The sequence below is a fragment of the Ailuropoda melanoleuca genome, chromosome 4 (assembly GCF_002007445.2).
Source record: "Ailuropoda melanoleuca isolate Jingjing chromosome 4, ASM200744v2, whole genome shotgun sequence".
Lineage (NCBI taxonomy): Eukaryota > Metazoa > Chordata > Mammalia > Carnivora > Ursidae > Ailuropoda > Ailuropoda melanoleuca.
In genome coordinates this window covers 109,524,525-109,547,892 of record NC_048221.1, presented here as the reverse complement: position 1 = coordinate 109,547,892, position 23,368 = coordinate 109,524,525, and the positions used below count along the sequence as shown (strand labels likewise).

The 23,368-nt window shown below is 43.5% G+C and overlaps 3 protein-coding genes across 10 annotated transcripts in view; all 3 read right to left on the bottom strand.

The window, feature by feature from the left end:
• The window catches only part of LOC100477675 (zinc finger protein 2), a 28,319-nt gene extending 27,191 nt beyond the window's left edge, over window positions 1-1,128 (bottom strand). For 5 of the 6 annotated variants that reach the window (XR_004625023.1, XR_004625019.1, XR_004625022.1 and 2 more), the window contains exon 1: window positions 657-1,128. The gene's annotated coding sequence lies outside the window, so the exon portion shown is untranslated. Of the gene's footprint in view, window positions 1-353; window positions 594-656 lie in introns of those variants that run through there. The other variant, XR_004625020.1, reaches the window with a different exon arrangement.
• Window positions 1,129-1,383: 255 nt separating this feature from the next.
• On the bottom strand, window positions 1,384-4,494 carry LOC117802019 (60S ribosomal protein L23a-like). The gene has a single exon (XM_034659560.1). It carries the CDS (start codon window positions 2,229-2,231, stop codon window positions 1,764-1,766), a length of 468 nt encoding a protein of 155 aa, XP_034515451.1. The 5' UTR covers window positions 2,232-4,494; the 3' UTR covers window positions 1,384-1,763.
• Window positions 4,495-4,678: 184 nt separating this feature from the next.
• ZNF2 (zinc finger protein 2) overlaps window positions 4,679-23,368 on the bottom strand; it is a 39,324-nt gene continuing 20,634 nt past the window's right edge. Inside the window, exons 3-7 of one of the 3 annotated variants that reach the window (XM_019807796.2) lie at window positions 21,067-21,827; window positions 11,770-11,841; window positions 10,228-10,354; window positions 8,092-8,205; window positions 4,679-7,587 (exon numbers count right to left, since the gene is read on the bottom strand). In XM_019807796.2, coding sequence (XP_019663355.2) covers window positions 6,584-7,587; window positions 8,092-8,205; window positions 10,228-10,354; window positions 11,770-11,802 — 1,278 coding nt within the window. In that variant the 5' untranslated portion in view covers window positions 11,803-11,841; window positions 21,067-21,827 and the 3' untranslated portion in view covers window positions 4,679-6,583. Of the gene's footprint in view, window positions 7,588-8,091; window positions 8,206-10,227; window positions 10,355-11,670; window positions 11,842-21,066; window positions 21,828-23,368 lie in introns of those variants that run through there. The other 2 variants (XM_034659558.1, XM_034659559.1) reach the window with 2 other exon arrangements.

The window sequence follows — 23,368 nt, the reverse complement described above, 5'->3', positions numbered from 1 at the left end:
GAAAGCTACTTCAACACAGTTAGTACTCAAGAACTATTTGCAGACTAACTGAAATACCAAGTTTTGCACGAAAGTCTGGATGGCCTTGGAAAGCAGCACTCAGAAGAGCGAGCGCCACTGGGCAGCTCCAACAAGCCGGGTGTAAGAGGTTGAAACGCCTGGCCCAGGGAACAGAGAGAAACGAGCAATTGAGGTGCTTTCCGGGAAAGATGGGCCAGCAGGTTTCCGCGGGGTCAGTTCAATCCTGGAGCACTGAACCCTTACCACGGGTAAGCACGGGAAGGACCGCAAGGCGAGCTTCGGAAAGGAAGGCCAGGGGAGGAAATGCGCCATTCAACCCGGGAGATACGCACCGCGGAGCGCAGCCCTGCGCACCCCAGAGTACGTCATCGCACACTCCGGGACCAGGCTAGCGACATCTCACTTCACCTCAAACACTTCTTCATCCTGAGTCGCGCCGGGCCTGCCCCTGGCGCCTCCTCCCCTGCCCCGCAGCAGGTCGGATCAAAGTCAGCCTGGGAGTGGGGGCCAGGCATAGTTCGAAACACCCCATTTCGGTTCCACGCTCACGTCACCGCCCCTTGCATCCCTCCTTCCTTCCCCGTCCTTCCCTCCCCCGGCCGCCGCTCCCACCACACCCGACCCCTGTTCCTCACCTTGGGTACCAACCGGCTCGCGGCGCAAGTACCACGGAGCGCCTGCGCACAGTGCCCTCAGAAAACTACGATTCCCAGAAGGCCGCGGGGGTAGCGGAAAACCCGAGGCCCAGCCCGTTTTCGGAGGCCCCGCCCCCTTAGATACCAACGGGGTACTCGAATGCGTCCTTCAAAAGGTGGAAGGAGACGTTTGGAGTAAAAATGAAGGGAAGCCGAGGATTGAAGAACCAAAGTTGTCCCCTGGCCCTGTTCCCCTGCCCCGGGCGAACCCCTACCGCGGATGCCTCTGTTTTTAGGCAGCTTTCTATCCAGTTCTCCAACAGGATATTTGTAACCTCTGAGCTCCTCAGGCACCTGCTACTTCATCTTCTCCCCCACTTTCGGAATGGGGTGGAGTGGAGGAAGCAGCAGAGAGAATTCCCATATTTGCCCATAATCAGATATGCAAATTTGCCTTGCCTTACGTCCATTCCACTGCCCTCTCCAATTATAAAAATAAACAAGAGGGGCACCTGGGTGGCACAGCGGTTAAGCGTCTGCCTTTGGCTCGGGGCGTAATCCCGGCGTTGTGGGATCGAGCCCCACATCGGGCTCCTCTGCTATGGGCCTGCTTCTTTCTCTTCCACTCCCCCTGCCTGTGTTCCCTTTCTCGCTGGCTGTCTCTATGTCTGTCGAATAAATAAATAAAATCTTTGAAAAAAAAAATAAACAAGAGCTACACCTGGGCTTTGCAATTAATTATATTAGTTAATAAAGTCCCTTTAGGCTTAAGCAAATTGATGAAGAATTTTCTGTCCCCTGTACCTGAAGGCATCCTGATACGTGTTCGCATCTCTCACATTTTAAAAGAAGTGTTCACTTAGTCTTACATCCCCTTCCAACTACCAACCTTGACCTCTCCTTCTCAAAGCCAAACTACTCAGCACTGAGGATATTTGCTATTTCTATCTTCCACTCCCCACTCATTCCTTAACCAAATTCATTCCAATATGGCTTTGGCGCCACCCTCCAGGTTACTGACAAAGGGGAGGAAGTGTTAATGCTTTGTCTCGCCCTCCACCCATGGTGAAAAAAATTTGTATTTAGATTTAGCCAGCTGGACTCAGTTTAGGTCCCAATTTTGTTGGCAACATCCAAAGCATCATAGTCAGGAGCCAGTTGAACGTATGCCTTCTTCTCTCCATTGGGCCTGATCAGGGTGTTGACCTTGGCCCCGTCAATGTCATAGAGCTTCTTCACGGCCTGTTTGATCTGGTGCTTGTTGGCCTTGACATCCATAATGAACACAAGTGTGTTGTCTTCTATTTTCATGACTGACTCCATAGTCAGGGGGAACTTGATGATGGCATTGTGGTTAACCTTGTTTCTCCTGGGGGCACTCTTTGGAGGATATTTGGGCTGCCTTCGGAGACACAGTGTCTTGGGCCGTGGGAATGTAGGTGACATGCGGATCTTTTTTCTTTGTGACTGTGGACGCCTATTCAGCACCGCTTTCTTGGCCTTCAAAGCCTTTGCTTTGGCTTCTGCTTTGGGTGGGTCAGGGTTTTCCTTCTTTGCCTTTGGTGCCATCTTCATGAAAAGGCTAACGCTTCGTCTTTCTTGATCACTTGGCAACACTGAATACTTTTTCACGATTCTCTTTCTTGAAACTATTTCCTGTGACCCTGCTCTCACCACTGTTTCTCTTACCTCTCTATTTCCTTCTATTCATGCTCCTTTTATGGGCTCTTCCTCTCTTCATGCCTGTTAAATCTCAGTGTTCTTCAAGGACCTATCCTAGATCCTAGTCTCTTCCTACAGCACACTTTCATAAGCTATTTTCCACCACTCATATGGTTTCAGATATCCATATATCCGAGATCACTCTTTTCAGCTTCAGTCTTGCCTACAGAACATTCCCACATATATCTGGATATTTCACAAGCATCTCAAGCTCAGTATATTCAAATGAGCTCACTCTCTACCCTCGTTCCAAACCTTGGGTGCACTACCTCATATTCTCTTGGCCCAAATTTTACCCCAACCATGTTGCAGCAATCACTTTTGCACAAACATAATCAGATAAACCTTTGCTTCAGTTGTACGCCACTCTTGTCACTTTCCTCCCTGGAATTAGTCTCTGACTATGCCATGGGGGATGACTACAGAAACCCCGGGTGTTCATGCAGCAACACTTAACCAATGGGGGATGGGAGGCAGTAGATAAATGCTCCCCACTTCAAGAGCAGACAGTTCTGAGGTTCATTCAACATGACTCCCCAGGTCCCGGTGGGACTGAGCCTCAGTTGCCCATAGCAGTGACTAACTTAATTACATACTGTTTATTGGCTTTTTGTCCTTCTCTTTTTAACAGATACTGTCATTAGTGTAATTAATAACTTCATTATTTTATTTAAATCTTGCTTTATCAAATTATGGTATGCAAAAAAATATCTCAGCGGCAGGCCAGTAAAAGTAAATTGCTAGCATGGTAGGTGAAGTTAAATTTATACTGCTGTTGGGGGATGGGTATAGAAAAGAATGTGTTAACTAGATCAGTGGCTACATAACAGTCAAAGGGCAACTTACAGCTACCTTCCAATACAGAAACAAGGTGAAGTATGGAACTAGCTACAGTTGACTCCACTTCATTAGCTTTTCTGTAGTATCAGAGATAGTTAACTTCCAGGATCTAGCTTTTTGACCAGACAAATCAAGGAATCAGAAAGGAAATGGTGGAACAAATCACTTCCACGTCCTCCAACTTCATCATCACGGCTGTAATTTTCCTCACTGTTTTATGCTGACAATTTTGGAGCAGTGGGGGAGCTTCAGTGGCTTCTACTGGGCACATCCATCGCCAGCACCCACTCATGCTTTGCTCATTCTAATAGAATATCCTCCTCCCTCCAGAATCATCATAAATGGACTCTAATATCCTGCTCAGAAAAAGGTGAAATGATGACACAAAGTATCTTTTATCTTTCACTAACTGGCAACCTTAGATACTTCCTCCTCCATATCCTGGTTGGGTTGTTAAAGGTTCATAAATAACATCTCTTCCCCACCTGAGATTAACAAAAGATCCAAAGAGCACAAAGGAGTCAGGCACACAGAGATCAAAGCAGCTGTTTTGAGATCTGTTAAAAATGTGTCTGAGGGATGCTAACAACAGGCTTCCCAGGCTTGGACCCCACTTGACCTACTGGAAGCAGAAGACTGCCTTCCACAGGTGCAGAGTGCTTGCCACATGGCCAGAAGCAAGGGTCCCTCCAACATCTCCAATGATCGAAATAATCCCTTTATCTCTTCCCTCTAAAAGCTCCTGATGGCTATCCAAAACTGTGCTGTTCATTCCACTAGCTGCTAGCCACAGGTGGCTACTGAGCACTTGAAATGTGGTTAGTTTGAATTTGAAATGTGCCCTAAATACAAAGTAAAGATTCAGTTTTTAAAAAAAGGATGTAGGGTATCTCAATAATTTTTATATTGATCATATGTTGAAATAACATTGCATGAACATTTTAAATATTTGAATTAAATTCAAATATTGAATGAAATATTAAAATTAATTCCACCAGTTTCATTTTCAATTTAAAAAATATGGCATACTACCAATTTGACCAATTTTTGATTCCAAGATTTGATACTACTAATGATCATTTAGTAAAACCAAAACCTCAAAATTTAAGGCCTCCAGTACTGCAAGCCCTCTTGGAAGGTATCAGTTAAGAGGGAAAATGAGCCTTCCCTCAGAATTTTTAGTAGGAGGCAGAACAGTACTTCACGTTTCTAAAAATGCTCACCAAATTTAAAAAGGGAATAAAGGGAAACTATCCAATTTATGTCCCCATTCTGTTTCACTTTCACTTGTCACCATCCTCAAAACTCCATTAGTATTCTGAAATTGTCCCACTCTCATCTGGCTGACAATGGCAGAGTATCTTGGGGGAATACTTGATTCTCAATTTACTTTTAACAAGGGAATAAATTAAAGATTCAGAACTCTCAAGATACAGTCATCGGTCAAAAGTTTGTCAACAAACCCTTTTATTTTCTACTTGACATTATTAAATAATACCAGATATTATCCACTCTAATATATCAGATTCTGCACTCTCTGAAGTGTTTTTCAAGTTGCTCCAAGAGTCCACACGTGAAAAGTCTTCCCTGTCACTTATCTGCTTTAAGAAAGGTGGACAAATAGGGTTGTTAGTAGTTTGGGGGGTCTGTTTGGCAATCCATTTTCTTAAATCTGACTTTACCTCTCAGAAGAAATGCATCTTGGTCTGCTGGGATTCATGCAGGTAAGCTAAATTCCAGACAGCCTTTTAGAATCAAGTCCTCTTCCAGGCTTCACCTCAAGCAACTAGGGAGGGAGTGCAGATCCCTAGAGTCAAAGCTGCCTAGTGCCTGACCTTTAATAAAATAAAAATATAGGGCTTGGCCCAGGGCATAGAAGAGTTTTAGGAGTCAGAACTTCAAGTTCAGTGATGTGGAATCACATCAAGGCAGACCTTAAATATTCAGAGAAGCTTTAATTAAACAGGGAGCTATTTTAGGTCTTGAGTAAGGCAATGATGAGCAGGAAGGGGTTATTTAGAAAGACTGGTCTAAGAGTAATGTGCAAAATGTCAGTAATGTGCAAAATGTAATTTGTGGCAGAAGCTTGTGATGTTACCCAAATATTGAGGTGCTTGTTTACTTTCCTAGCCTCTGGTGCTGGGTTCTGGTTTATGAGATGTGGACACAAGTGATGGCCCTTAAAAATATCCTAAAATACCTTCCAGCTTTCACTTTCATGATAACCTTAGAGGTAACATGTTCTAAATGATGAGGATCGAGGAAGACAGACTGCCTCCCATCAGATTTTATGTGAGACAGGAATCTTCAGCTGGGGACTTACTTATTATGGCACTTAGCACACCCCTGTTCAACAATGAGGGGGGAAGAATTCAAATTAGGAAATGACTACCACAATAATGGGAGCCTGAGAGGATAAAGGTGTAGGCTAGATGGAAAATTCAGAGAAAGGATGTACATCCAAGAGGTGTTTTAAACAGAGAGAACTTGGTAAGTAGAAAAGTCATTAATTCAGATAAATATTTATTGAGCACCTATTATGTGCAAGGCACTGTGTGAGATGCAAAGACACATAAGTCATGCCTCCAAGTGCTTACAATCTAGTTGAGGAGATAATAGATGTACATAAATTATTAAACAAACCATATAGCATAATGGTTAAGAGAAGAGACTTTGAAGGTAGACTTCAAGGATTAGCTTCACCTTTTACTAGCTGTGTCACTTTGGGAAAATTATTTAAACCTCTCAACTTTAGCTTTCTCATCTGTAAAATGAAGATAGTAACAGTACCTACTTCTACTTCATAGGGTTGGTGAAAGGACCAATAATCTACTCTTTGCCAAACTCTCCGCTGAGTGCTTATCCCATAATAAGCGCTCAATAAGTGCTAGCTAGTAGTCGTAGTAGTACTCGTAGTCGTAGCAGTAGTAGTAGAAAGGAACCTAAAAGCTGGGACACAAAGGACAAGGTCAGCGCCCAAAATAGCTCCCAGAGAAAGGGATGCAGCTACAAAAAGAACTGTTCTGGAAACAACAGTGCTGCTCCAATTTTGCCTTCCCTCCTGTTCGAGCCTCCCATTATTAAAGTGCAGTGATACCTGGGGCCTCAGACAAGAGGCATGTCTGAGGATCACCTCCTAACATTTATCCTGTTGTCTGACAAACTTCCGCACAATGTTGACCCTTTAGAGTCACATCTTAACTTCCGGCATCCCTCATCAGTTCTATGACCTGGCAGGTAGAGAATGTTTATTCACACTGTAGTAGCCAGAATAGGTAGAATGCTCAAAGAATGGATTTGCTTATGATGGGGAAGACCTATCTTGAGTTTCTATGGAGATCCTTTGACTAAAGCTTTTACCCGACTCAGTCTATTCCTTGTTTGGCATAACGCCGTTGATGTTGAATAACGGACGATTTAGAACTGAACACTTTCCCACACACGCTGCATTCAAAGGGTTTCTCTCCTGTATGCACTCTCTGATGTCTGGTAAGCCGGCATCTCTGGCTAAAGGCTTTCCCACATTCGGTGCACTCATATGGCTTGTCTCCAGTGTGAATCTTCTGATGCTGCGTAAGAGATGAGCGGTCAAAGAAAGCTTTCCCACACTCACTGCACTGATAGTGAGGCTCTCCAGTGTGAGCTTTCTGATGTCTGTTCAGTGATGAGACACCATAGAAGGCTTTCCCACACTCATTACATTCATAAGGCTTCCTGCCAGTGTGGATGAGCTGATGTCGAGTAAGAATACTTTTCTGGCTAAAGGCTTTCCCACACTGAGTACATTCATACGGGCTTTCTCCGGTATGGATTCTCTGGTGACGAGTAAGGGATGAACGGTCAAAGAAGGCTTTTCCACACTCACTGCATTTAAAGGGCTTCTCTCCGGTATGAATTCGCTGATGCACAGTTAGGGACGACCGGTCGAAAAAGGCCTTCCCACACGCGTTGCATTCGTAGGGGCTCTCCCCAGTGTGAGACATCAGGTGTCTACTGAGACTGCTCCTGTGACTGAAAGCCTTCCCACACTCGTGACAGTCATAGGGCTTCTCTCCAGTATGAGTCCTCTGGTGCCGGATAAGGGATGAGTGGTCAAAAAAGGTCTTCCCACAGTGGCTGCATTCCTGGTCTCTCTCTTTAATGAGAATTTTCTTGAGAGGAGTAGACCCTTGCTGCAAGCTTTCCTTCTGGGAAAGGGACTTCTTACAGGTCTGGACGGCAGGGCTCTCCTTCCCTGCTTCCAGCTCACCCTCCAGTGCATGGGCTTCAAATTTAGGACACACAGGAACTTCTCCTCCAAGCTTTCCCCTCGCTGTTCCTTCTGATTCTTCTTCTGAAGCACCATGAATCTCAGGCTTAGTCTCCCAGTCTGGAACGGACAGAAAATACAGCTGCAGTTTCTTTCCTGGGCTAGGAAATACTACAGCACAAAGAAGAAATGCTACAATAAATGTGAACAGTAGTGCACGGTGACTGGCCCGCTGGCTCCCACACACAGTTGTTTGCACTGGGAAAAGCCTGAGACTTGGAAAGGGAACAGAACTGACAGTGGACAGTTCAGACTCCCAGTGGGAGTGTGGCCAGGATAATTAGGAAAGTATGTGAAGTGAGGGGTTGGGGGGATGGTGGGCAACAGGAATATCAAAGTGTGAATGGGCAACATGACAGATCTGAGAAAATAATAACATTTGGTGGATAAAGATGAGTAACACTTTCAGGTGTGGAAAAAAAGATGAAAGCTGGTGGGTGACAGAGAATAAACACTAAAGCAGATGTGAATGTGAGGAAAACGTGGTACCCAAGCCTCCTTCCCACACACCCAAATAACAACCACGAAACAGAACTCTGCCCTGCCCTCTTCATACACAGTTACCTAGAGAGACATTCTCTGGACATTCTCTCTCCTCAGATCCGTGAAGATCAACTACCCAAGGCTCATCCCCTCTCTTCAACTGAAAAATGACATCAGGTCGAGGAACTGGAAGTCCTGCTCAGGGAGAAAGAAACAAGCCACGTATGTGATGAAAATACTCAACTATTCCAAAGCTTAAACCCAAACTCTAAGTCTTTCTGAGAGAAAACGGAAAGGCAGAAGGTGCACACCAGGAACGCAGAATACAAAGTAAAGCAAAAGGATGCGGGAAGCTCAGAATGGAGGTGAAGACCGAGGTTCTAAAAAGGAACAAGTAGCACTTGGTCAAAAAGTTGATCAAATCCATTTGAATTAATGTGTTTATTCTCCCTGCTGAAGTGAATGGGATGTCATAGCTTTAGCACTGGTAGGATGCTGGGAAAGAGTCCTGGGCTCAGGGAAGATACGAATGAAAACAGATCATCTTGAGTAAAAACGTGTAATTTTGTTTGTTGGTTTACCCTTTAGTGTTAAGCTTTTATTTACACAGTGGGTCATGTTCATTGTAGGAAAACTAGAGGTAAGTAGAAACAAAAAGAAAAATCACCTTTTGTACTTTGTATTCATTTTTTCTTTCTTTCTATTCATTTTGAAACTGAAAGATACCTATACATACATTCTGTTAAAAACTGGGTTATAAAATAATGCTGATTTGTAAACTTGATTTTTTTCACATAATAAACTTAAAATATTTTATTTCGATCTACGTCACAACTTTAATGGCTACATGATGTTAATTGTATGGAATAATCTAATTTACTTTATCTCCTGCTGACAGACATTCAGGCTGTTTTTACTGTTTTGCTATTAACAGACAATGATGTGATGAACATTTTTGTGTCCCCGGGGTTGCTGATCCTATTATTTGCTTGGGATGAATTTCCACAAGTCAATCTATCCATTTTTGGTTATTTAAGGAAATAGAATCCATCCTAGAAGTGGTCTTGAAGTCTAAACTTACCTTGTATGGGGGCCCCCAACTTGGGAAAGAGAAACACTTTCTTATTGGGTCCAAGGATCACCTGTCTGGTTGTATGCTGATCGTCTGCTGACCGATTGGCCACGTCCATTGCCTCCCTGTCGCTTCCTGTTTCTGATCTTAGGAATTTTATGTTCCCCAATATTTCATCCCACCAAAGTCTGTGACAAAGACTCAGCAGTCTCCCTTAGTGCTCCCTGAACATTCTATCCTGTTTTTCCTCTTTGGCCTATTTAAATTCTTGACCTGCCTCATAGAAAATCTGCAGTGTGACTCCTTTGACTCTCACCTGCTGCTTGTTTTACACCTGTTTCTGAATCTGCATGCTCTCTCAGTCTCTTATTCTGGAAGCTCCTGAGAGTTTGTCATGACGTACAGAAGCCCAACCTTTACTTCTCACGAATATCTCACACCAGCATTCCTTTTTTTTTTTTTTTTAAAGTAAGCTCTACACCCCATGTGGGGCTTAAACTCACAACCCAGAGACCAAGATCACACGCTCTACCAACTGAGCCAGCCGGGCGCCTCTATCAGCAGTCATTCTTAATTTTCCCTTTGTCACACAAGTCTCTATAACCACAAAGTGCCTTCTGTGGGCCTCTAAGACTGCACTTAAGATAAATATTCAAAATCAAACACCTTTCTAGTGACCTACTCTGAGGCACAGCCTTGTATTTCTACACCCACACTGGAAACACTTCTCTCTCCCCTCCTCTGCTTCTCTGAGGAGAAATTTTCTCTCAACAAGACGGAGCCCTTAGTCCTCTGGATGGAGCTGACTGATGAGCTGGGGAAGGAACTGGACATACGTAACTCCGCTTCTTCTGTTTGCCCTCCCCCTCTCTGGAGAGGGGCTCCTCTGTATTGTAGGGACAGGCTGCTGAGCAAGGGAGGTTGGGGCTGTACAACCTGCCAATGGCTCAGAAAGCAATTCTGACCCATGCTGAGGTTCGAGATTAAGAAGCCCACTGTTGCTGTACACCTACGCCATACCTTCTACTCCTCCACCCAGTCTCTCAGTGCTTCAGAACTCAGGCGGGAGAAGTATCATTTATTGGCCCCTCAAACCCCCACTAACACAGTACAGAGTCTAACTTCTTATGGGAAGCTCTCCTTACCCAATGAGACAATGCTCTTATAGTTTTCCAGCATCACCTCCTTGTAGAGGTCCCTCTGAATAGGGACTAGATGCCTCCACTCTTCATCTGTGAAAATCACGGCCACATCTTCGAATGTTACTGATTCCTGGAAACACAATCACATTGTCCCTTACTCATAACCCTTCTCTTTATACGGACCAGACAAAACAGCTATAAAGATGATAGCCCTGAGGTTGTGGAAGGAGGGTAAGTGAAATGGTTCTGATAAAGTAGGGCTTTGAAGCACTTGGGGGAAATTGGCATAATTCCCTGAGGCATGAAGTTCTTGTTCATAATTCTTATATTCACAGCTAAGCCTGTGAATTTCAGGGGCTCTTTTTTCATACTTACAGATAATTTCCAAGAACAGAACAAAGAATGCCTATGTACCCTTCACCCAGCTTCCCCAAATGTTAACATTTTCCGTATTTGCTTTATCCTTCTGTCTCTCTCAGTATATATGCATTCTCCTATCTTTTTCTTGAACTCCTTGAGAGTAACTTACAAACATGATGCCTCTTTACTCATTTTTGTTCATATTCTGTAAAAACAAGGATATTCTCTTATATAATCACAGTATAATTATGAAAGTCAAGTAAATATCATTGATATTATACTATAATCTACAACCTTATTCAAATTCCGCCAATTACCTGTGTGTGTTTTTATTTAACAAATCATTTAAATGATGGTGTTGATTAGGTTGTCCTTCGGATCCCCTCATTTTATGCTAATGCTCTGTGACTATATAAGACTGCATCTTTTTTTTTTTTAAGATTTTTTATTCATCTATTTGACAGAGAGAGAGACAGCCTGCAAGAGAGGGAACACAAGCAGGGGGAGTGGGAGAGGAAGAAGCAGGCTCCCAGAGGAGGAGCCTGATGTGGGGCTCGATCCCAGAATGCCAGGATCATGCCCTGAGCCAAAGGCAGACGCTTAACGACTGAGCCACCCAGGCACTCCAAGACTGCATCTTTAACCCCAATCCTAAAACCCCAGATGAGTCTCCAGTGTGCTTGCTGTAGCTCTAAGCCAGAGCATAGAATTCAAGACTCTGGGTCCATGGGCAGATGGGGCAAGCCCCGTGTCTCTACCCACTCTCTCTCTTCGGGACTCTTCACCTCACCGAGGGGCTCTTCGGCAAGTGTCATATTCCCCAGCCTAACCCAACACTTCCTGGAATACTTGGGGTCTGCTCTCAGATGGATGAACTGAAGGGAAGTCAGGACTAGAACTGTTCCCCAAATCACCCAAGCTGACATGTACCATCATTTTTTAGGCAAAAGCTCTCAGAGCCAAGGCCATAGTGGCCTTGTGCCTGGTGACAAGCTAATGGGCATATGTTCAAGGCAAGAAAAGGTCACTGAAGGATACCACAAGTCAAATGGGAAAGATGCATTCCCTCCAGAGCCATTCATTCACCTGGCGAGGTTTGACTGATGAAGCTCCGGGATAGAGAGAGAAAAGTGGTTACGCTCTGGGGACTCACAGAGTATTTCAGGCAAACAAAGTCCACCTCACCTGGCATCTGGCAATCGGAGACACAGCAGCCATTCCCTCCTGTGTGCTCTCCTTGTAGAAAAGGGTAGAATCCTAATAAGGAAGAGGTAGGGGATGAGAAAGACAGTATGAGAAAGACCAGTCTTGGTTTGTAGTTTTCTGACCCATAAAGCAAGAAATCTCCAAACACCAGTGAGTTATATACCCATTCTCTTTCTTAATACCCTACAAAAAGGGAAGGCAAAGCAAAGCAAGGGCAGGAACAACCCCACCCCACCCCAGAAGTGGAGTGAAAGGCCACTGATATTGCTATTCAGGACACAAGGGGGTGGTTTGACCGTGATCCCAGAGAAAGAGTTCTGCTCCTGGGAATCAAGAACATATGAAGCTTCCGCTGTATTTATAAGTTCACATTCAATACTGCCCTGATGGTGACCAGATAAAAAGTCTGAGACGTTTTATATATGCTTTAAGGGGGAAAATACCCCATTTGCAACCCTGTGCTAAAGGAGCAGCCCTTGGGCAGCCACGTTTTGTTCCACATGACGCTGTCTCATTCCTGGAGCCAGGCTGACGTAGGCCTCAGGGAGGCAATGCACGGGCTGGCCAGCAGACTGAGATGGGATCAAGCTCGAAAAGGTGAAAGTGAACTAAGAAATGTCAGGACAACGGGTGGGTGATGAGCTAAAAGGCTATCATGAGAGATGGAAGTAGCCACGAGGATCAGGGGGGCCAAAGTTAGCAGGAAGCAGAACTCATGAGTCTGTGGAAGGCGTGACCTGGTAAGACCAGACACAGGCTGGGGGAAGAACAGCCTGGTCGCATTAGTGGTGAAGCACTGGAGCAAAGACCTAAGAGTTTTTCACTGGCTTTGGAGTCCCTTAATTCATGCAGTACCACCCCTGGGCTCCCATTTGCATTTAGACCAGCCTTATTTATTCTTGGATTGCCATAATACTCTAGCCTTCTTAGATTTGGTGTGAATCCTATCACTAAATCCTATCACCCCTTTACTTGAGTTAGCTGATTAGGTCTCAGTTTCCCACAGTCAAGAGTCTAATTAAACACAGTTAAGTCAAGCATTTCCAGGATTCATGAGTGGGACAGGAAGTGTGGTCCTGGGAAGAATGAGGCAAAGAGGTGGCTGATTACTCTCCTGCAGTCAAGAGGGTAAGTGTATTGATCCTTGCCATTCACTCATCCGTCCATCCACCCAACATTTATTCAGCACCAACTATTTACACCAAACACAAAAGCTTTAGGACACTGTCCTTGTCCTCCAAAAGTTTCTAGCTTAGAACATAGGAAAAACAGGGGCGCCTGGGTGGCTCAGTCGTTAAGCGTCTGCCTTCGGCTCAGGGTGTGATCCCAGAGTTCTGGGATTGAGCCCCACACCAGGCTCCTCCGCTGGGAGCCTGCTTCTTCCTCTCCCACTCCCCCTGCTTGTGTTCCCTCTCTTGCTGGCTGTCTCTCTCTCTCTGTCAAATAAATAAATAAAATCTTAAAAAAAAAACAGAACATAGGAAAAACAAATAACCCAAATAACATGTCACTACAGGATGGATATGTACTATAAAGAGATACCCACAACAAACTATGAGAGCCCATCAGAGGCTTGCCTCACTCAGGAGGCTGTAGGCTCCTTGGCAGAAATGCGATATAAGGTAAGTTTGGATTTGGGGGAGGAAGTGGAACATTCTAGGCAGGAAAAATACCAAGTTTTTAAAAAATGAGGAGGTGGGTCTTTCATGGAAAAGACTAACAACTGTAACTAGTTTAGAATGGCAGAGGTCTAGGCTGTGTGCAGTGCTGTGGGGAAGTAGACAGAGACCAGCTAGATCAAGGACAGCTTTGTATGGTCCCATACATGGAAGAGGGGACCACAGGCATGGAGATCACTGAAGAATTTAAACATGGAAGTGTTATCATCAGATTTGTGTTTTAGAAATATCACGGGAATCTCTATATAGGGCCTTGGAATATACATACTCTTTGGCTCACCAAATCTCTCCTAGGAGTTTGTCCTAAGGAAATAAGTGAGAATATCCTTAGTTCCTAAGGAAATAAGTGAGAATATCCTTAGTTATCATTAACACTAAGCTTTATTGAGTGCTACATGGGCTAACTTTTTTTTATTAAAGATTTTTATTTAAAGATTTTTATTAAAGATTTTATTTATTTATTTATTTATTTATTTATTTATTTATTTATTTATTTGGCAGAGAGAGTGAGAGAGTGAGAGAGCACAAGCAGGCGGAGCAGCAGGAGAGGGAGAAACAGGCTCCCTGCTTGGGCTCAATCCCAGGACTCTGGGATCATGACTTGAGCCGAAGGCAGACGCTTAACCATCTGAGCCACTCAGGCGCTAAATGGCTAACTTTATTACAAGCACTTTCCCTGTATTATCTCATTTAATTCTTACAGTACAGGAAAAATTTGAAATACCCTAAGTTTCTAAAACAGGAGATATGATTAAATGATTTGTGATCTAGCCCATTCATACACCGTAATACCATTTAATATCATATTAATAATAACCAGCATTTATTATTTGCTATTTACCAGGCACTGTACTAAGGACTCTTTTTTTTTTTTTAAGAATTTATTTATTTGAGACAGAGAGCACACAAGCAGGGGAAGAGCAGAGGGAGAAGGACAAGCAGATTCCTCGCTGAGCAGAGAGCCTGATGTGGGGCTCAATCCCACAACCCTGAGATCATGACCTGAGCTGAAATCAAGAGTCAGACGCTTAACTGACTGAGCCAACTAGGCGCCCCAACTAAGCACTCTTTCTCAGGATAACTTAATTCCATATTCATAAATCAATAAGGTAGGTACAATTTTACGCATTAAGAAAGTTAAGGTTTATAAGAAGCTGAGGTAGAATTTGAACCCAGGTCTGCCAGTTTTTAACCTCTATGCTATAATGTGGTTTTTATTTTCATGAAAAAATAGCCACACAGATAACAGACCAATGGACTAGAATAAAAAATCCCCCAACATATCCAAATATGTAGGGAAACTTGATACACAACTGAGCTGGCATTACAAATCACTGAGGAAAAGATCATTAGTGATAAACTGCAAACAACTTAAATGTTCATCAGAAGGATAAATTGTTATTTTATGTGTGTGAACTTACGTGTATTCGAATATTACACATTATGATGAATGAAGTAGAATCTTGTGCTAATAATAAATCACAAAAATATAATTACTGAGCAAAAAATACGAAAGTTTTAGAATTACTGTGTAATATCTATATAAAACTTAAAAACAGGTCAGGGCACCTGGATGGCTCAGTCGGGTAAGCCTCTGACTCTTGATTTTGGCTCAGGTCATGATCTTATGGCCATGATCTCAGGGTCATGAGGTTGAGCCCTGTGTCAGGTTCCAAGCTCAGTGGGGAGTCTGCTTGAGATTCTCTCTTTCCCTCTCCCTCTGCCCCTCCCCACCAAGCTCACACTCTTTCTCTCCCTCAAATAAATTTATCTTTAAAAAAAAAACACTTAAAAACAGGTAAATAAAATCTACAAAAATCTATATGGGACAATAAGTACCAAATCATGAGTTATCTCTGGGAAGGAAGGGATATGGAATTGGGACAGATAATCAGGAGAGTTCAACTTTGTAAAGTTGTGTTCAAATTTTTTGTTAAACAAATTCACAAATATTAAGTGAAGAATGCACATTTAAAATTACTTATTTGTGTATGCACATATGTATAGAAAAAAAGACTGAGAGAATATATACTAAAATGTAAGTGGAATTTGAGTGGTGGCATTACAAGTGGTTTTATTCTATTTCTAATAATTCTTTATATTCTGATTTTTTTTTTAAGATTTATTTATTTATTTATTTATTTATTTATTTATTTATTTATTTGACAGAGATAGAGACAGCCATCGAGAGAGGGAACACAAGCAGGGGGAGTGGGAGAGGAAGAACCAGGCTCATAGCAGAGGAGCCTGATGTGGGGCTTGATCCCATAACGCCGGGATCATGCCCTGAGCTGAAGGCAGACGCTTAACCGCTGTGCCACCCAGGTGCCCCTATATTCTGATTTTTTAAAAAAGATTTTATTTATTTATTTGACAGAGATAGAGACAGCCAGCGAGAGAGGGAACACAAGCAGGGGGAGTGGGAGAGGAAGAAGCAGGCTCACAGCGGAGGAGCCCAACGTGGGGCTCGATCCCATAACGCTGGGATCACGCCCTGAGCCGAAGGCAGACGCCCAACCGCTGTGCCACCCAGGTGCCCCGTGATTTTTGTTTTTATGAGTATGTATTTACTTTGGTGTACAAGAAAAATAATGGGAAAGAATGGGGGTATACAGAAAAATTACAGCAGACCTGTGAGAGCTATTCTTAGAAAGGTCTACTTGCAAGGTTGGCCCTTGGCTGGGGTCTGGGAACTTCAATTTTGGGAGGGTTCCCTAAGAGAGAAGGTGGTCCATTAGGCCTAAACTATTTGAGCAAGCATAGTGGTTTATGCTGAACACTTGCTTTCCTGCTAGAGGGTCTGGAATTTTGGTATGTGTTAGGCAGAGGGTGCCTACCTGACCAGGCCTCAATAAAAAAAACTTGGGCTCTGAGTCTCTAATGAGCTTTTGTGAGTTGGAACATCACATGCATGTTGTTGCATTTTCATTGCTGGAGAGGATGTGTTTAGTGTGACCCCTCATGGCGGGGAGAGAGCACAAGAAAGCCTGCATATGGATTCCTCCAGACTCTACCTATCTCTTCCCTGTATGACCTAGCTGTACATCCTTGTAAGATCATGGTCATAATCTTAGCCATGAATGCAGCTATAGGCTGAGCCCCATGTCCTTCCAGCAAATCCCTGAATGTGGAGTGATCTTGGGGACCTTTGACACAGGTAGCCATGCCATTCTGGGTAGCTAGAGCAGAATGGGACCAGAGGAGGGCAAGAATGGAGGTGAGGAGACTAGTGAAGAATCTCACCATTAAATAAGGAAAAATTATGAAAAAGTGAACAGAAGTAGTGGCAGCAGAAATGGACAGAAGGGGAACTACTGTAAAGAAATAAAGAACAGGGATGCCTGGGTGGCTCAGCGGGTTAAGCATCTGTTTTTGGCTCAGGTCATGACCCGGGGTCCTGGCATCCAGTCCGGCATCAGGCTCCTTGCTCCTCAGGGAGCCTGCTTCTTCCTCTGCCTGCAGCTCCCCCTCTTTCTTTGTGACAAATAAATAAAATCTTAAAAAAAAAAAAGATATGAAGAACAGACAACAGACTGACTGCAAGTGGAGGCTGAGGGTGATGGAAGAAGCAAGGATGACTTCCAGGTCACTCATCTGAACAATGGTGTGCACAATGGTACCATTCCTGGACATGAGCAACAGAGAAGGAGGTTTGGAGGGAAAGCTAATGAGTACAGTTTGGAATATTTAGAGTTTGAGCTGTTCCCACATCTTTGGATTAGGAAAAATCAGATGATTCCGGCTTCCACTGTCTAAGTTACAAAAATTATTGCTAAATGAAATAGTCTGAATTTTGAAAGACCGTGAGTTCCATACTCAAAATAGAAAAATTTATATATTTTTTAAATGGTTGTAATACAAAGAGGGAAATGTTTATGCCTTTAGTAATATAAATAAGTGCTTTTTTTTTCTACTAATTGTATGACGATTCACAAAGTATAGATATATCCTTAGGATATATACTTGTGTCCATTCACATAAGCATGAAAAAAGAAACCTAGAGAATGGGGATAAACCAAGGAATCCCAGAATCAGGAACTACAAACCCCAAACAGACTAATCAGTACTGGGCAAAGGAAGAAAGAGCATGGGCTCCTAATAATGAATCAACTTCAGATTCTTTCTTTTTTCTTTTTTAAGATTTTATTTATTTATTTGAGAGAGAGTGCGAGCGAGAGCGCACAAGTGGGGGAAGGGCAGAGGGACAAGCAGACTCCCTGCTGAATGTGGAGCCCGACATGGGACTGGATCCCAGGACCCCGAGATCATGACCTGAGCTGAAGTCAGATGCTTAACTGACTGAGCCACCCAGGCGCCCCTCAACTTCAGATTCTAAAGAGGGAAAGTAACCATGCAGACTTAATCCTTCCGCCCTTAGGAGATGAACCAACTACCTTGTCTTATTAATTATGAGATACTAATAAGGTTAAGTTTTCAAAAACACCAAAAGACCAGCTCAATATATATTTAGTAGACAATGGGTTACTGAACACTGGCCAAGCAAAGCTTTAAAAGAATACTACCTTGAGGGTGAACACCAGTTTGCAAAAATGTTTAAAACCTATGCAAAAGGTAAAAACTTAAAAAACAAACTTACTGGGAAAACATGTTTAGTGGAGAGATTGGGATCTGAATCTTGTTAGAAGGAGGGAGAGTGATATATATACACAAATGGAAACAAAAAAGACATCATCAGTAGCCTGCAAGCTGTGTTGTTTAAGACAGTATTCTTTCCCTTGCTTGTCAAGATTCCTCCATTCCCAGGAGGGTCTTCAAACATTATTCTTGGGCCCTAGTAAGTAGTCCAAATTCGTACTTAGAGATACAGGAGAGTATCATCATTAGACGTACAGACTCTGGCAGACTGCCTGAAATAAAATTCCAGCTCTGCCTCTTACTACCTGTATGATCTTAGGCAAGGTTCTCAACCTCTGTCTCGGTTTACCCATCTGTAAAATTAGAATAATGGAAGTACCTATCTCATAGTTATTGTGATGCTTAAGTAGAATACACATAAAGCATACAGAATAACGTGCTACATGTTAGCATTAGCTGAAAGTCCTGTTATAATCTTAGGAAAGTAGAAATAATGAAAATATTAATTACAATGAAAATATTAATTACAAAATATTAATTACAATTAACACAATGTGTTGTTGCTGTTTTAGAGTAGGTTTAAGTGTTAGTAATAACTTTGGAATCAAAGTATTTGAATATGTTGTCTAAAGCATTTGAGCTTTTTGCGCAATTCAGTGGAACTACCTCTGAAATTATAGTTGAAACTGCTCAATGTTTATCCCTAACGACAATTTTCAAAGTTTTGTTTATTGGATTATGACTTCATCAAGTGACCACTGAACACATTACAAATGATGCTGAGCATAAAAGCTCCCCAGCCATTAAGTAACCAGTTGATATTCTCAAGGTGCTCATTATCCGTGGGATCCCTGCCAGGCTGACTTCCCTCCCCTGGCAGTTGCTTCAGGAGGCTCTGTGATACTCAAGGCTCCCCAAATCCACCAAATCCACATGGAGTCACTTCTGTTTTCTCTTGTCCTATTCCTGATTCTGAGTATTTCTGGAGAAAAAAAAGACTCTTCAAATTCTTATTCTAGATCTTCAAATGAACCCTTGCCTAGAAACCTTTTACTGTTAACAACCTTGCTCCACGCTGTTCCAAACCTCCATGGCTACCATTCAATTTCAGAAGAACACACTCACAAGAGTGAGTTCCAAAGGAGACAGTTTGTGTGGTAAAAAGCATTCCACCGGCATTTAATTATTAACTGTGAAGGCTTGGGCAGATTACTTAAGCTAAACGTTGACCTCCAGTTGTTTAATACCTACTTCAAAGAGTTATAAATAGTAATGAACGGTTAATGTAAAGCATTTATCTTACAGTCTGTTCAATAAATGAAAATTGCTTTCCTTTCTACTGCCCAACACCAACCCATTCACCCACTCATTCATCCTGCTATTCAACAAATACGTCCCAGTACCTGCTATGTGCTTGGTAGCATAGGGTGTGAGGACGTCAAAGCAGAAATGTCTTTGTCTTGGGGTCTTTACTTGAGCGTCCTCTGTCTGTGTCCTACTTCCTTTTCCACTACTGTTGCCTCTCAGAATCTGCTCTAAGTGACTGCAAATTTTGATTTAGGCATTCTGCCCGCACCTCAAAACATCTTCCTCTATGCAACTCCCCAATTAACCCCTCTCCCTAGCTTGACATTTCTATTATTTTCCCAGATGCCCCCAATTCAAACTTTTACCTTGCTCTCTTTCTCTCCAAATCTAGTTGGTCACCAGGTCCTTCTGACCCTTCTTCTGCATTGTCATTTTTATCCTTTCCCATCACTGACACTGTTAGTTCAGGTCTGTAACAACTTGCATCAGGATTACTATGCATTCTTAACTGGCTCCCTGCCACTAGTCCCTTTCTCTCTCTAGTCCTGCACGTTACCTCTAGAATTACTGTCCCCAAATAGTTTTATTCCTGTCAGTCTTCAGATCAGAACTATGCAATCCACTCTGCCTCCTGTGTTTTGTTCTGATCCTCTGGGTCCTTATGCCAGTATACTTTTCTCCACCCTTGTCTCCCACTACTCCTTGACAATTCACTCCAGTTAAAATCAGCTCCCTCTCAAATTTGCCTAATGCTTTGCTACCTCCTTCCTGTCTGTTCCTCCACCTCAAATCCTACCTCCTCCATGAAAGGCCCCGCCTCATCAAGGCTCCTAGCAACTAAAGAATGATATTAAAGCATTCGTTTTACCATTCATTCCTCTGAACTAAGAAAAGATTGTGCATGACGTTGACAGCTGAAACAGACACATTAGGCATATAGGTAGCTTTAATTACTGGTTTAATGGATAACCATATATGTCAAGCCAAGTGCTTTAAGGACTGCATCTCAGACTCAATTCACGAATATCCTTTTTAAAATCATAGATATCTTAAAGATGTAGTTACTCCTATAATTAAACTTGTCAATAAGCTAAATCATAACCATCGGTTTCAACAATGGATTCCAACCAGCTTAAAACTTAAACTGCCATGGTTAAAATTTTTAAAAGGTTCAATGATGTAGTCTAAAAAATGATGTATCTATCCTTAAATGAGGGCCTCGTACGGAGGCCCAAGACTGGGAACTAACCGATACAATCTGAGACTTTTTCTGAGAAAGAGGGAGGGGGCGGAGTCGGCGTCCCCGCAGATTTAGTGTCAATTCCACCCCTATTTATCAAACACCCATTACAGGAAGGAGGACGAGAGGAGCGGAGAAAGGTTCCAAACTTCCAACCTTGAAATTGGGATCTGTATATAGTGGGTGTATGCTGGAAGATCACTCGTGACAGTGCCCACACTCCACGGAATACACACACACACCGGGGGCGAGGGGCAACCTTCCGTCCGCACCTCTCCGAGCTGGGACGTACACACACGTACACACACACTCATACACACTCTCTCTGCAGGCTGGCTCCGCCCACATCACCCCTTTCGACTCCCACAGCACCTCCCCCAAGTTCTCAGTGTCCCCTTCTCTCGGCCGCTGCGCTCACTCCGCATCTCGAAATCAAACACCCGCAGCCCTCACCTCCGGCACAGAGTGCTCGGGACCCAGGAAGACGGCGCCTCTTCAGTTCGGGAAAGCAATGCGCCTGCGCAAAGGCTCTGACGTCTGCGCTCCCAATGTTCGGCCTTCTCACAGACTCCAACCCCCAGAAGTCTCAGGGGTCGGCGCGCTCCAATATGAAATTCTGCGCAAGCGCACGCTTCTGGGAAAGGGGCTGACGGCTCTAAAGCGAGTCGGTCACAGCGTTCCGGTTGCTGTGGCCTAGCGAGGGAACATTTGTGGATGTAGGGGAGACTTATAGGAGGACCCTGGAAGTACTGCCCACGTGTGATGTCGCGTCCCTCCAGTCCTCCGATGGAAGGGTCCTCGGAAGGAAACGTGTCTGATCTTTGGGGCCGGTCCCTACCCTTGGTTTTCACCGCCGGAAGACCGAGAACGACGAGTCTCCCGGCGCTGGGAAGAGGCTTTTTACTGCTTCAACGTGTCCACTTTCAGGGATTTGGTTCTGAAATTTGGGTCGGAGAAACGCAGAATTTGGTTCTAGGACGAGGCTGGGCCTGAGGCAGTGTATGTGCACATTTTGCGCCGGAAGAGGAAAGCTCAGGATACACGGCTGTTTAACTGGGCAGCCGGCCGACTTCGACGGTTTGAGCGCACACGAGCCTGCCTTCCTTGGTACTGCTGGAAGGGCCCTAGTTGGAGACATCGTAGGGATTCGCATCCTTGGCTGCATGTCGGAATCACGTGAAGAGCTTTGGACACATTGATACGTGCGGTCCACTCTGAGGAGAGAGAGTTTTCAAAGATCTTCAGGTGATTCTAATGTGCTGCTAAAGCTAAGAACCCCTGAGCTAGAGCTTTAGAGAACGCTGCAGATTACAAGAATATGATAAAATACTACTTTGGGAACAAGTCTACACTTCCACTCAAAAAACCTAGAATGCCTACCATAGGCAAGGCATTGCTACAAATATAAATAAGACACAGTTACTTCCCCAGACGATCTCACGGTCCAAAGGAAAAACCAGAATGTAAAAGTATTACAACACAGTGCAGTATGTTCTATATGTCATATCGGAGACACGGGGGGGGGGGTACAACCAGGAAGCAATTAACTATGGCTGAGAAAGTTAGGAAAGGCCTATAACAGTTACAGTCCTATAACTGGTCCATTTGAAAAAGAATACTTACTTTATTAAGAAGAAAGAAGGGGCGCCTGGGTGGCTCAGCTGGTTAAGCTTTGGACTCTTGATTTGGGCTCAGGTCATGATCTCAGGGTCCTGAGATCAAACCCCAAGTTGGGCTCTGTGCTCAGGCTGGACTCTGCTTGGGATTCTCTCCCTCTGCTGCCCCCAAATAAATAAATAAAATCTTTTCAAAAAGTGCAATCTATGCAGAGTGAATAGCACCTGCAAAGATATAGACTAGGGGGTAAAAATGCAAAAAATTAGTAGCAAGATGAGTGGCCAGTAGGTATTCAGGGGCTGACAACCATAATATGGGGCTGGATTGGGGACAGTTTTGTACTGTAGTAATGGTTTGGACCTTCCAGGATTAGGACTTGATTGAAGTCATGATGTATAAGACAGACATATTTTCTTGCTGTTCCCTCCTGTGTGATATTGTTGTTAATTTATTTAGCCTTATACTGAGGGTGGAAACTGCATATGATCAGAAGCTGGTGATGGGGTGGGAGGGAAATTATTCAGGCACAATTTCACACTACCTGAAAAAACTGTTTTTAATACCCAGGTCTGATTCCAGATTAGAATGGCTTTCTACTTATACATTTTTATGTAATACCTTCTTTCAAAACGACCACCGTCAGGGCATCTTGAGTCCACCCTCAATGACTGCATATTCCTGAGCCCTAATTGTGAACAGGTTTCTGTTTGCACTGTGGGGCTCCCAACCCAGGAAAGTTGGAGGTTGTGTGATGATGGATGCCTGAGCACACAGGGGACCTGTAGAAAAATCCGTGCTTCAGTTCTGCCTTTCAAAAGCACCTTCACATTTTTGTTTTTTATAATTAGCTTAAAATAGGGTAAGCCATCTCCTTCAGGCTAATTTGATTTAAAGATGCTCATGTTACCTGCTCTTCCTCTGGGTAAACTAAGTTTTTAAATATTGTTCCTAAAATCTGATGTTTCCCGTTTTTTTCTCTCCATCTTCCATGGTAATAGAATTTTAGCTGGGCATATGTTTAAAGAGTACATTTCTCTGCAGCTAGATGTGGTCAAGTGTTCCGATAAATAGGATGTAAATGGATGTGCTCTATAGCTCCTTAGGGCAGCCTTCCTTACAGGACAGCTGGAGTCAGGAG

Bases quoted from the DNA above. Each gene is read 5' to 3' on its own strand.
- LOC117802019 (XM_034659560.1), bottom strand. From the start codon at position 2,231: ATGAAGATGGCACCAAAGGCAAAGAAGGAAAACCCTGACCCACCCAAA.